At 44.1% G+C, this 14,978-nt stretch overlaps 1 protein-coding gene across 4 annotated transcripts in view; it reads left to right on the top strand.

Moving 5' to 3' along the window:
• VTCN1 (V-set domain containing T cell activation inhibitor 1) overlaps positions 1 to 14,978 on the top strand; it is a 195,665-nt gene that overhangs the window by 144,801 nt on the left and 35,886 nt on the right. For all 4 annotated transcript variants that reach the window (XM_073670879.1, XM_073670877.1, XM_073670880.1 and 1 more), the window contains exons 2-3: positions 2,327 to 2,391; positions 2,490 to 2,837. In XM_073670879.1, the coding sequence (XP_073526980.1) occupies positions 2,327 to 2,391; positions 2,490 to 2,837 (413 nt within the window). The remainder of the gene's footprint in view (positions 1 to 2,326; positions 2,392 to 2,489; positions 2,838 to 14,978) is intronic.

The following is a 14,978-nucleotide window of genomic DNA, read 5'->3' on the forward strand; positions in this document are numbered from 1 at the left end:
CCCCCTATGTACAAGAATATAACTACTATAATACTGCCCCTATGTACAAGAATATAACTACTATAATACTACCCCTATGTACAAGAATATAACTACTATAATACTGCTCCTATGTTCGTCGAAGCATTTCCTATGCGAAACGCACGTCGGGTGTGTGGTGGGTGCCTGGACCATTGACTTGTGCCCTTGGGTAATTATGGTTACTTTCTAAAATACTATTAGGGGTTGTTTTTATTGACACTGGTCATTTATGTATGCAGCTTTTTTATATATGTATAATTGGGTTGTGTTATTATATACAATATAAATTTATGCACTTTATTTAGCTATACTTCACTTGCCATTGATATATATTTATATATTTTGATAAATAACCATTTTGGTAATTTTTAGTCATTTTTTTACATTATATAAGTTTTGCTGGTTTGTATTTAATGCCCTTAAAATTTATACTAGCTGTTACATATCTACCTGGGGGACTACAAGTAGGATTCATTACCTTACATATATTTGGGGTCCAGACTCTCCATCCTTTTTCTTCTGTGGTGTGTCTTTGATTTTAGTATTGTGTGTATTTACCTCTATATGTCTTTATTAAAGTTTTGGCAAATTCTAATTTGGGCTATGTGTTTGTTTTTTTGCCTTATCTTGGTGTGACTTACTGCCCTCTTTATAGAAATGTATAAATTTTTGCAAATTTAATAAAAAAGAAAAACTGAGATATCACATGGTCATAAGTCTTCAGACCCTTTGCTCAGTATTGAGGAGAAGCCCCCTTTTGAGTTAGTACAGCCATAAGTCTTCTTGGGAATGATGCAACAAGTTTTTCACCCCTGGATTTGGGGGTCCTCGGCCATTCTTCCTTGCAGATCCTCTCCAGTTCCGTCAGGTTGGATGGTGAACGTTGGTGGACGGCCATTTTCAGGTCTCTCCAGAGATGCTCCATTGGGTTTAGGTCAGGGCTCTGGCTGGGCCAGTCAAGAATGGTCACAGAGTTGTTCTGAAGCCACTCCTTTGTTATTTTAGCTGTGTGCTTAGGGTCATTGTCTTGTTGGAAGGTGAACCTTCGGCCAAGTCTGAGGTCCAGAGCACTCTGGAAGAGGTTTTCATCCAGGATATCTCTGTACTTGGCCGCATTCATGTTTCCTTCAATTGCAACCAGTCGTCCTGTCCCTGCAGCTGAAAAACACCCCCATAGCATGATGCTGCCACCACCATGTTTCACTGTTGGGATTGTATTGGGCAGGTGATGAGCAGTGCCTGGTTTTCTCCACACATACCGCTTAGAATTATCACCAGAAAGTTCTATCTTTATCTCATCAGACCAGAGAATCTTATTTCTCATAGTCTGGGAGTCCTTCATGTGTTTTTGAGCGAACTCTATGCGGGCTTTCATATGTCTTGTACTGAGGAGAGGCTTCTGTCGGGCCACTCTGCCATAAAGGCCCGACTGGTGGAGGGCTGCAGTGATAGTTGACTTTGTGGAACTTTCTCCCATCTCCCTACTGCACCTCTGGAGCTCAGCCACAGTGATCTTGGGGTTCTTCTTTACCTCTCTCACCAAGGCTCTTCTCCCACGATTGCTCAGTTTGGCTGGACGGCCAGGTCTAGGAAGACTTCTGGTGGTCCCAAACTTCTTCCATTTAAGGATTATTGAGGCGACTCTGCTCTTAGGAACCTTGAGTAATGCAGAAATTCTTTTGTAACCTTGGCCAGATCTGTGCCTTGCCACAGTTCTGTCTCTGAGCTCCTTGGGCAGTTCCTTTGAGCTGATGATTCTCATTTGGTCTGACATGCACTGTGAGCTGTGAGGTCTTATATAGGTGTGTGCCTTTCCAAATCAAGTCCTATCAGTTTAATTAAACACAGCTGGACTCCAATGAAGGAGTAGAACCATCTCAAGGAGGATCACAAGGAAATGGACAGCAAGTAACTTAAATATGAGTGTCTGAGCAAAGGGTCTGAATACTTATGACTATGGGATATTTCAGTTTTTTTTTTTTAAGACATTTGCAAAAATTTCTACATTTCTGTTTTTTTCAGTGAAGATGGGAACAGAGTGGACTTTACTGAGAAAAAAATGAACTTTATAGAATTTACCAAATGGCTGCAAAGAAACAAAGAGTGAAAAATGTAAAGGGGTCTGAATACTTTCCGTACTCACTGTATAATAATATACATAGTATAATCCTGCTCTGTAGATGCACGACGAGCAGTATTGTATATACATCAGGTCTTGTAGAGTTGACTGTGTATGCGGTGGTGGGATGGTGATATGTGTCGGATCTTTGCCCATTTGCACTGACTCTGCTTTTCTTCCTTGCAGCATGATTGTGATAATAATCCTCCTGGTTGCGGCCATTGCACTGATTATCGGCCTCAGCGTCGCTGGTAAGGTTTATTAGACACAGATGTGAAATAATCCTGATGTTTCCTCACTCATGGTATAAGACAGTCTGATGTCGATCCCATCCTCCGTTCACTCCTAGGTAACAGCACCACTAACGATGTGACCACTGTCAGCGCCGTTGGACAGATCGGTGGGAACGTGATTCTCAGTTGCACTTTCACCCCAGATGTGAAACAATCTAGTAATATCCTGTGGGAGAAGGTGGGAGACTCTGGAGTTGTGTACAAATATGAGAATGGTAAAATATCATTGTCGGACCAGAACCCAAAATACAAAAGTCGGACCTCCCTCTTCCTTAATGAGCTATCGGTGGGAAATGCCTCTCTGATAATGAACAGCTTGACGGTGGCGGATTCTGGAGTCTACAAGTGTACAATCACCAATTCTAAGGGGAAGGGGGCAAACACGCTGAGTCTCAATGTAGGAGGTGAGTTACATAAAAGTATAGGGGTGGTCTTCAGCAGAATATCTTTTTTTCTTCAAGAGAACGGATTTGACTTCAGGAGTATGGCTGTGTCTTCAGGGGTATGGCTGTGTCTTCAGGGGTATGGCTGTGTCTTCAGGGGTATGGCTGTGTCTTCAGGAGTATGGCTGTGTCTTCAGGGGTATGGCTGTGTCTTCAGGGGTATGGCTGTGTCTTCAGGAGTATGGCTGTGTCTTCAGGGGTATGGCTGTGTCTTCAGGGGTATGGCTGTGTCTTCAGGGGTATGGCTGTGTCTTCAGGGGTATGGCTGTGTCTTCAGGAGTATGGCTGTGTCTTCAGGGGTATGGCTGTGTCTTCAGGGGTATGGCTGTGTCTTCAGGGGTATGGCTGTGTCTTCAGGAGTATGGCTGTGTCTTCAGGGGTATGGCTGTGTCTTCAGGGGTATGACTTTGTCTTCAGGGGTCTGGCTGTGTCTTCAGGGGTATGGCTGTGTCTTCAGGGGTATGGCTGTGTCTTCAGGGGTATGACTTTGTCTTCAGGGGTATGGCTGTGTCTTCAGGGGTATGACTTTGTCTTCAGGGGTATGGCTGTGTCTTCAGGAGTATGGCTGTGTCTTCAGGGGTATGGCTGTGTCTTCAGGGGTATGGCTGTGTATTCAGGGGTATGGCTGTGTCTTCAGGAGTATGGCTGTGTCTTCAGGGGTATGACTTTGTCTTCAGGGGTATGGCTGTGTCTTCAGGAGTATGGCTGTGTCTTCAGGGGTATGGCTGTGTCTTCAGGGGTATGGCTGTGTCTTCAGGGGTATGGCTGTGTCTTCAGGAGTATGGCTGTGTCTTCAGGGGTATGGCTGTGTCTTCAGGGGTATGGCTGTGTCTTCAGGGGTATGGCTGTGTCTTCAGGAGTATGGCTGTGTCTTCAGGGGTATGGCTGTGTCTTCAGGGGTATGACTTTGTCTTCAGGGGTCTGGCTGTGTCTTCAGGGGTATGGCTGTGTCTTCAGGGGTATGGCTGTGTCTTCAGGGGTATGACTTTGTCTTCAGGGGTATGGCTGTGTCTTCAGGGGTATGACTTTGTCTTCAGGGGTATGGCTGTGTCTTCAGGGGTATGGCTGTGTCTTCAGGGGTATGGCTGTGTCTTCAGGGGTATGACTTTGTCTTCAGGGGTATGGCCGTGTCTTCAGGGGTATGGCTGTGTCTTCAGGGGTATGGCTGTGTCTTCAGGGGTATGACTTTGCCTTCAGGGGTATGGCTGTGTCTTCAGGGGTATGGCTGTGTCTTCAGGGGTATGACTTTGTCTTCAGGGGTATGGCTGTGTCTTCAGGGGTATGACTTTGTCTTCAGGGGTATGGCTGTGTCTTCAGGGGTATGGCTGTGTCTTCAGGGGTATGACTTTGTCTTCAGGGGTATGACTTTGTCTTCAGGGGTATGGCTGTGACTTCAGGAGTATGGCTGTGTCTTCAGGGGTATGGCTGTGTCTTCAGGGGTATGGCTGTGTCTTCAGGGGTATGGCTGTGTCTTCAGGGGTATGGCTGTGTCTTCAGGGGTATGGCTGTGTCTTCAGGAGTATGGCTGTGTCTTCAGGGGTATGACTTTGTCTTCAGGGGTATGGCCGTGTCTTCAGGGGTATGACTTTGTCTTCAGGGGTATGACTTTGTCTTCAGGGGTATGGCTGTGACTTCAGGAGTATGGCTGTGTCTTCAGGGGTATGGCTGTGTCTTCAGGGGTATGGCTGTGTCTTCAGGAGTATGGCTGTGTCTTCAGGGGTATGGCTGTGTCTTCAGGGGTATGGCTGTGTCTTCAGGGGTATGGCTGTGTCTTCAGGGGTATGGCTGTGTCTTCAGGAGTATGGCTGTGTCTTCAGGGGTATGGCTGTGTCTTCAGGGGTATGACTTTGTCTTCTGGGGTCTGGCTGTGTCTTCAGGGGTATGGCTGTGTCTTCAGGGGTATGGCTGTGTCTTCAGGGGTATGACTTTGTCTTCAGGGGTATGGCTGTGTCTTCAGGGGTATGACTTTGTCTTCAGGGGTATGGCTGTGTCTTCAGGGGTATGGCTGTGTCTTCAGGGGTATGGCTGGGTCTTCAGGGGTATGACTTTGTCTTCAGGGGTATGGCCGTGTCTTCAGGGGTATGGCTGTGTCTTCAGGGGTATGGCTGTGTCTTCAGGGGTATGACTTTGCCTTCAGGGGTATGGCTGTGTCTTCAGGGGTATGGCTGTGTCTTCAGGGGTATGACTTTGTCTTCAGGGGTATGGCTGTGTCTTCAGGGGTATGACTTTGTCTTCAGGGGTATGGCTGTGTCTTCAGGGGTATGGCTGTGTCTTCAGGGGTATGACTTTGTCTTCAGGGGTATGGCCGTGTCTTCAGGGGTATCACTTTGTCTTCAGGGTATGACTTTGTCTTCAGGGGTATGGCTGTGACTTCAGGAGTATGGCTGTGTCTTCAGGGGTATGGCTGTGTCTTCAGGGGTATGACTTTGTCTTCAGGGGTATGGCCGTGTCTTCAGGGGTATCACTTTGTCTTCAGGGGTATGACTTTGTCTTCAGGGGTATGACTTTGTCTTCAGGGATATGGCTGTGTCTTAAGGGGTATGGCTGTGCCTTTAGGAGTATGGCTGTGCCTTTAGGAGTATGGCTTTGTCTTCGGGAGTATGGCTGTGTCTTCGGGGGTATGGCTGTGTCTTCAGGGGTATGGCTGTGTCTTCAGGAGTATGGCTGTGTCTTCAGGGGTATGGCTGTGTCTTCAGGAGTATGGCTGGGTATTCAGGGGTATGGCTGTGTCTTCAGGGGTATGGCTGTGTCTTCAGGGGTATGGCTGTGTCTTCAGGAGTATGGCTGTGTCTTCAGGGGTATGGCTGTGTCTTCAGGGGTATGACTTTGTCTTCAGGGGTCTGGCTGTGTCTTCAGGGGTATGGCTGTGTCTTCAGAGGTATGGCTGTGTCTTCAGGGGTATGACTTTGTTTTCAGGGGTATGGCTGTGTCTTCAGGGGTATGACTTTGTCTTCAGGGGTATGGCTGTGTCTTCAGGGGTATGGCTGTGTCTTCAGGGGTATGGCTGTGTCTTCAGGGGTATGACTTTGTCTTCAGGGGTATGGCCGTGTCTTCAGGGGTATCACTTTGTCTTCAGGGGTATGACTTTGTCTTCAGGGGTATGGCTGTGTCTTCAGGAGTATGGCTGTGTCTTCAGGGGTATGGCTGGGTCTTCAGGGGTATGGCTGTGTCTTCAGGGGTATGACTTTGTCTTCAGGGGTATGGCCGTGTCTTCAGGGGTATCACTTTGTCTTCAGGGGTATGACTTTGTCTTCAGGGGTATGGCTGTGTCTTCAGGAGTATGGCTGTGTCTTCAGGGGTATGGCTGTGTCTTCAGGGGTATGGCTGTGTCTTCAGGGGTATGACTTTGTCTTCAGGGGTATGGCCGTGTCTTCAGGCGTATCACTTTGTCTTCAGGGGTATGACTTTGTCTTCAGGGGTATGACTTTGTCTTCAGGGATATGGCTGTGTCTTAAGGGGTATGGCTGTGCCTTTAGGAGTATGGCTGTGCCTTTAGGAGTATGGCTTTGTCTTCGGGAGTATGGCTGTGTCTTCGGGAGTATGGCTGTGTCTTCAGGGGTATGGCTGTGTCTTCAGGGGTATGGCTGTGTCTTCAGGAGTATGGCTGTGTCTTCAGGGGTATGGCTGTGTCTTCAGGGGTATGGCTGTGTCTTCAGGGGTATGGCTGTGTCTTCAGGGGTATGGCTGTGTCTTCAGGGGTATGGCTGTGTCTTCAGGGGTGTATAAAGAAGGTAAAATCTGGTGCCACATGCAATAAATCCTTTTATTCCAAAAATAAAAATCACAACATGTCCCAAGGAGGGGAACAGCTGGACGCGTTTCGAGGACACAGCCTCTTATTCGTCAGTATGTTTCCTCGAAACGCGTGCAGCTGTTCCCCTCCTTGGGACATGTTGTGATTTTTATTTTTGGAATAAAAGGATTTATCGCATGTGGCACCGGATTTTACCTTCTTTATATATCCTTGCAAGTGTATGCTGGACACTAACCCGTGAGCCTGGGATTCCTTTGAGTATCAGGTGATATGAGCTAATTATCTTTTTTTAGACTTCAGGGGTATGGCTGTTTCTTCAGGAGTATGTGTTACACACACGCCGCTAGGTTCAGATAGGGCGAGACGAGTTTCATTAATTTATTTGGAATCCTGGGGGAACCGTTACTCAGGGCGACCATAGGCTGCACCTTCTCTCAGGCACACGATAGATTCAATTGCTGACCAGACACATCTGACAAGAGTCTTTTTCAACAGTTTAACAGTGGAATTTAATCTGAAGCACGGGCAGTGCAATTCAGGGATATTACAGCAACAATCTTCATTACAGTACAGTCTGAGTTTCTTCAGCAACCGGCTCCAGTAACAATACAGTAGTTTCTTCACAAGACACAGTATTACAGTCTCTTCAGTAGCATAATTCAGCACAGATTAGATCTCTTAGCAGCACACTTTTATGCATATACAACCACAGGCTTTTCCTTCACAAGGACACAATAGTACACAGCATTCTTTATCCTGCATGGAGATGGAGGGGGGGGGTGGGGTTTGATGAGGGAGATGATCCCTGTGACACAATTCCTTCCAGTCCTTATCTTCCTGCCCGATAATACTCTGCACTGTTAGTTCACGGAGTTTATCTGACCTGTGTTTACTTTCTCTCCTGATCTGAATCCTGTCCAGTTGCCTTCTATCAGATCCAGATAACACACCACCTTTCTCTTCGGCTCCAGCCAGACTACAATAACAACTTCCCCACAATCCCCCTGGGGCTCTGCTAAAACACTCCCTGTCTCCTATGACTGTGTTAACCCCTCTAGTTGCTGGATGCTTCTGAAGCACAACAGTTCCTTTCTCCTGTGCTTGTGTTATTTGTAACAGTTGCTGGATGCTTTGGAAGCAACAGCACTACTTCGGCATGTCACACTCTGCAACAGCACTACTTCTGCATGTCACATATGGCTGTGCCTTCCAGTGCATAGCGGTGTTTTCAGGTGTATGTATTTGCCTTAGGTACAGTAATGTTCAAAATAATAGCAGTGCGTTCACACACACGAGTTATCACAGAATCTTTCTCCTAGTTGTTATTTCCAGCATTGGGGACGTCGCTCGCTGTTTTCTAATTCACAACATGAAGAGAAATGTAGATAATTTTTAACTACTTTACAGAAAATAACAAAAAATGAACATTGTTCTGTTCTAAAAAATATCAGTGTCTGCATTTGTCTTTACAAACTCACAATATGTCCTCTCGCTCTTCTCTTCTTTTTTTAGGATTGAGCTTTCCTGTGAATCACTAACCTAATATTTAGTTGTATTCCCACAGTTTTTTAGAACTGCTTCACATCTATGTTGCATAGAGTCAACCAACTTCTGGCCCCTGTCACTGTTACTCCAGCCCAGGAGGCTTTGACTACATTCAACAATTTTTTGGCATTTGTTGGCTTTGTCTCAGAAACGGCATTTTTTATGTCACCTCACAAGTGTCCTATTGGATTAAGGTCTGGGGATTGTGCTGGCCACTCCAGGACCTCAATTTTGTTGGACCGTAACCAAGATTTTGCTATTACTGGTGTGTTTAGGGTCGTTGTCTTGGTGAAACACCCATGTCAAGGGCATATCCTCTTCAGCGTAAGGCAACATGACCTTTTCAAGTATTTTAATATATGCAAACTGATCCATGATCCCTGGTATGCGGTAAATAGGTCCGGCACCATAGTAAGAGAAACATGGCTATATCATGATGCTTCCACCATGCTTCACTGCCTGCAGGGTGTACTGTGGCTTGAATGCAGAGTTTGGGGGTCGTCTGACAAACTATCTGCAGCTCTTGGACCCAAAAAGAACAATTTTACTTTCATCAGTCCACAAAATGTTTCTCCTTTCTCTTTAGGCCAGTTGATTTGTTCTTTGGCAAATTGTATCCACTTCAGTACATGTCTTTTTAACAGTGGGACTTTGCGGGGACTTCTTGGTAAGAGATTAGCTTCACACAGGCGTCTTCTAACTGTCACAGTCCTCACAGGTAACTGGAGACTGTCTGTGATCATCCTGGAGCTGATCATCGGCTGAGCCTTTGCCATTCTGGATATTCTTCCATCCATTCGGATGGTAATCTTCTGTTTTCTTCCGCGTATCTCTGGTTTTGCTTTCCATTATAAAGCATTGGAGATCATTTTAGCTGAACAGCCGATCATTGTCTGCACTTCTTTATAAGTTTTACCCTCTCCAATCAACTTTTTAATCAAAGTCCGCTGTTCTTCCGGCCAATGTCTGGAACGACCCATATTTCTCAGGCTTTCAAAGAGAAATGCAGGTACAACATGTGCTGCTTCACTCTTATATAAGGGCCACCAGACTCACACCTGTTTCCTCACTGAATGATTGACCGCACTGATTGACCTCCACACTGCTATTATATTGAACACTCCCCGTACAATTAATTATTCACATACACAGAGTCAGAAACCTGCAGATCATGAATGCGGAGTCTGGGGGTTTCTTACAATCTACTGCACCAACTGGTAAATTGTCTGACATGTGGTGATAGAATCTATACCAGAAACACTGATTAATCTGGTCAGTCATATTGGACTGCTGGTATTTGTGGTCACTATTGTACACTGACTGTGATTTCAGGGAAATTGCTTTTTCTTTATGAGAATAGTGACGTCTTCAGGAGTATGGCTGGATGATGGTTATAGACATGGCTGGATGATGATTATAGACATGGCTGGATGATGATTATAGACATGGCTGGATGATGGTTATAGACATGGCTGGATGATGGTTATAGACATGGCTGGATGATGGTTATAGACATGGCTGGATGATGGTTATAGACATGGCTGGATGATGGTTATAGACATGGCTGGATGATGATTATAGACATGGCTGGATGATGGTTATAGACATGGCTGGATGATGGTTATAGACATGGCTGGATGATGGTTATAGACATGGCTGGATGATGATTATAAACATGGCTGGATGATGGTTATAGACATGGCTGGATGATGGTTATAGACATGGCTGGATGATGGTTATAGACATGGCTGGATGATGGTTATAGACATGGCTGGATGATGGTTATAGACATGGCTGGATGATGATTATAGACATGGCTGGATGATGGTTATAGACATGGCTGGATGATGGTTATAGACATGGCTGGATGATGGTTATAGACATGGCTGGATGATGATTATAGACATGGCTGGATGATGGTTATAGACATGGCTGGATGATGGTTATAGACATGGCTGGATGATGGTTATAGACATGGCTGGATGATGGTTATAGACATGGCTGGATGATGGTTATAAACATGGCTGGATGATGGTTATAGACATGGCTGGATGATGGTTATAGACATGGCTGGATGATGATTATAGACATGGCTGGATGATGGTTATAGACATGGCTGGATGATGGTTATAGACATGGCTGGATGATGGTTATAAACATGGCTGGATGATGGTTATAGACATGGCTGGATGATGGTTATAAACATGGCTGGATGATGGTTATAGACATGGCTGGATGATGGTTATAGACATGGCTGGATGATGGCTATAGACATGGCTGGATGATGGTTATAGACATGGCTGGATGATGGTTATAGACATGGCTGGATGATGGTTATAGACATGGCTGGATGATGGTTATAGACATGGCTGGATGATGATTATAGACATGGCTGGATGATGATTATAGACATGGCTGGATGATGATTATAGACATGGCTGGATGATGGTTATACACATGGCTGGATGATGGTTATAGACATGGCTGGATGATGGTTATAGACATGGCTGGATGATGGTTATAGACATGGCTGGATGATGGTTATAGACATGGCTGGATGATGGTTATAGACATGGCTGGATGATGGTTATAGACATGGCTGGATGATGGTTATAGACATGGCTGGATGATGATTATAGACATGGCTGGATGATGGTTATAGACATGGCTGGAAGATGGTTATAGACATGGCTGGATGATGGTTATAGACATGGCTGGATGATGGTTATAGACATGGCTGGATGATGATTATAGACATGGCTGGATGATGGTTATAGACATGGCTGGAAGATGGTTATAGACATGGCTGGATGATGGTTATAGACATGGCTGGATGATGGTTATAGACATGGCTGGATGATGGTTATAGACATGGCTGGATGATGATTATAGACATGGCTGGATGATGGTTATAGACATGGCTGGATGATGGTTATAGACATGGCTGGATGATGGTTATAAACATGGCTGGATGATGGTTATAAACATGGCTGGATGATGGTTATAGACATGGCTGGATGATGGTTATAGACATGGCTGGATGATGGTTATAGACATGGCTGGATGATGGTTATAGACATGGCTGGATGATGGTTATAGACATGGCTGGATGATGACTATAGACATGGCTGGATGATGACTATAGACATGGCTGGATGATGGTTATAGACATGGCTGGATGATGGTTATAGACATGGCTGGATGATGGTTATAGACATGGCTGGATGATGGTTATAAACATGGCTGGATGATGGTTATAAACATGGCTGGATGATGATTATAGACATGGCTGGATGATGGTTATAGACATGGCTGGATGATGGTTATAAACATGGCTGGATGATGGTTATAGACATGGCTGGATGATGGTTATAGACATGGCTGGATGATGGTTATAGACATGGCTGGATGATGGTTATAAACATGGCTGGATGATGGTTATAGACATGGCTGGATGATGGTTATAGACATGGCTGGATGATGGTTATAGACATGGCTGGATGATGATTATAGACATGGCTGGATGATGGTTATAGACATGGCTGGATGATGGTTATAGACATGGCTGGATGATGATTATAGACATGGCAGGATGATGATTATAGACATGGCTGGATGATGGTTATAGACATGGCTGGATGATGGTTATAGCCATGGCTGGATGATGGTTATAGACATGGCTGGATGATGGTTATAGACATGGCTGGATGATGGTTATAAACATGGCTGGATGATGGTTATAGCCATGGCTGGATGATGGTTATAGACATGGCTGGATGATGGTTATAGACATGGCTGGATGATGATTATAGACATGGTTGGATGATGATTATAGACAGTATAAGAGCAGTGAGTCTATGGATTCCTTACAGTAAGAGCAGTGAGGCTATGGATTCTTTACAGTAAGAGCAGTGAGGCTATGGATTCTTTACAGTAAGAGCAGTGAGGCTATGGATTCTTTACAGTAAGAGCAGTGAGGCTATGGATTCTTTACAGTAAGAGCAGTGAGTCTATGGATTCTTTACTGTAAGAGCAGTGAGACTATGGATTCTTTACAGTAAGAGCAGTGAGTCTATGGATTCTTTACAGTAAGAGCAGTGAGTCTATGGATTCTTTACAGTAAGAGCAGTGAGTCTATGGATTCTTTACAGTAAGAGCAGTGAGTCTATGGATTCTTTACAGTAAGAGCAGTGAGTCTATGGATTCTTTACAGTAAGAGCAGTGAGTCTATGGATTCTTTACTGTAAGAGCAGTGAGTCTATGGATTCTTTACAGTAAGAGCAGTAAGTCTATGGATTCTTTACAGTAAGAGCAGTGAGTCTATGGATTCTTTACAGTAAGAGCAGTAAGTCTATGGATTCTTTACAGTAAGAGCAGTAAGTCTATGGATTCTTTACAGTAAGAGCAGTGAGTCTATGGATTCTTTACAGTAAGAGCAGTGAGTCTATGGATTCTTTACTGTAAGAGCAGTGAGACTATGGATCCTTTACTGTAAGAGCAGTGAGTCTATGGATTCTTTACTGTAAGAGCAGTGAGACTATGGATCCTTTACTGTAAGAGCAGTGAGACTATGGATCCTTTACTGTAAGAGCAGTGAGTCTATGGATTCTTTACTGTAAGAGCAGTGAGTCTATGGATTCTTTACTGTAAGAGCAGTGAGACTATGGATTCTTTACTGTAAGAGCAGTGAGTCTATGGATTCTTTACAGTAAGAGCAGTGAGTCTATGGATTCTTTACAGTAAGAGCAGTGACACTATGGATTCTTTACAGTAAGAGCAGTGAGTCTATGGATTCTTTACTGTTAGAGCAGTGAGTCTATGGATTCTTTACTGTAAGAGCAGTGAGTCTATGGATTCTTTACTGTTAGAACAGTGAGACTATGGATTCTTTACTGTAAGAGCAGTGAGACTATGGATTCTTTACTGTAAGAGCAGTGAGTCTATGGATTCTTTACTGTTAGAGCAGTGAGACTATGGATTCTTTACTGTAAGAGCAGTGAGACTATGGATTCTTTACAGTAAGAGCAGTGAGTCTATGGATTCTTTACTGTAAGAGCAGTGAGACTATGGATTCTTTACAGTAAGAGCAGTGAGTCTATGGATTCTTTACTGTTAGAGCAGTGAGACTATGGATTCTTTACTGTAAGAGCAGTGAGACTATGGATTCTTTACAGTAAGAGCAGTGAGTCTATGGATTCTTTACTGTAAGAGCAGTGAGACTATGGATTCTTTACTGTAAGAGCAGTGAGACTATGGATTCTTTACAGTAAGAGCAGTGAGTCTATGGATTCTTTACTGTAAGAGCAGTGAGACTATGGATTCTTTACAGTAAGAGCAGTGAGTCTATGGATTCTTTACAGTAAGAGCAGTAAGTCTATGGATTCTTTACAGTAAGAGCAGTAAGTCTATGGATTCTTTACAGTAAGAGCAGTGAGTCTATGGATTCTTTACAGTAAGAGCAGTGAGTCTATGGATTCTTTACTGTAAGAGCAGTGAGACTATGGATCCTTTACTGTAAGAGCAGTGAGTCTATGGATTCTTTACTGTAAGAGCAGTGAGACTATGGATCCTTTACTGTAAGAGCAGTGAGACTATGGATCCTTTACTGTAAGAGCAGTGAGTCTATGGATTCTTTACTGTAAGAGCAGTGAGTCTATGGATTCTTTACTGTAAGAGCAGTGAGACTATGGATTCTTTACTGTAAGAGCAGTGAGTCTATGGATTCTTTACAGTAAGAGCAGTGAGTCTATGGATTCTTTACAGTAAGAGCAGTGACACTATGGATTCTTTACAGTAAGAGCAGTGAGTCTATGGATTCTTTACTGTTAGAGCAGTGAGTCTATGGATTCTTTACTGTAAGAGCAGTGAGTCTATGGATTCTTTACTGTTAGAACAGTGAGACTATGGATTCTTTACTGTAAGAGCAGTGAGACTATGGATTCTTTACTGTAAGAGCAGTGAGTCTATGGATTCTTTACTGTTAGAGCAGTGAGACTATGGATTCTTTACTGTAAGAGCAGTGAGACTATGGATTCTTTACAGTAAGAGCAGTGAGTCTATGGATTCTTTACTGTAAGAGCAGTGAGACTATGGATTCTTTACAGTAAGAGCAGTGAGTCTATGGATTCTTTACTGTTAGAGCAGTGAGACTATGGATTCTTTACTGTAAGAGCAGTGAGACTATGGATTCTTTACAGTAAGAGCAGTGAGTCTATGGATTCTTTACTGTAAGAGCAGTGAGACTATGGATTCTTTACTGTAAGAGCAGTGAGACTATGGATTCTTTACAGTAAGAGCAGTGAGTCTATGGATTCTTTACTGTAAGAGCAGTGAGACTATGGATTCTTTACAGTAAGAGCAGTGAGTCTATGGATTCTTTACTGTTAGAGCAGTAAGTCTATGGATTCTTTACAGTAAGAGCAGTGAGACTATGGATTATTTACTGTTAGAGCAGTGAGACTATGGATTCTTTACTATTGTAGCAGTGAAGCTTTAAACCCCTCTGCTACAACATAATGTAATAATGGTCAATTCTCTAACAAGTTCCCGGGACCTTTCTTGTCAAATAGAATATTACAGGTCATGAGAAGTGGTTTCTGCAATGGGAGGTTAATCCAGGGGACTAACCTCAGTGCCGTATGTGGAGTGGAGAAAGAGTTATGTTCCTGATTATCATCGGGCTGATGGGGTCTGTGCCGTCCTCCTGATGAACACGCTGAGTCTTCTTGCGTCTTCTTTTCACCTTGGATGAGTTCTCCAGTAAACAATCATCACTCGTTGATTTCTGGCCGCCCCATAGTAAT

The sequence above is a fragment of the Phyllobates terribilis genome, unplaced genomic scaffold (assembly GCF_046119375.1).
Source record: "Phyllobates terribilis strain yellow unplaced genomic scaffold, ASM4611937v1 Scaffold_2__4_contigs__length_985480577, whole genome shotgun sequence".
In the NCBI taxonomy this organism is placed as follows: Eukaryota; Metazoa; Chordata; class Amphibia; order Anura; family Dendrobatidae; genus Phyllobates; species Phyllobates terribilis.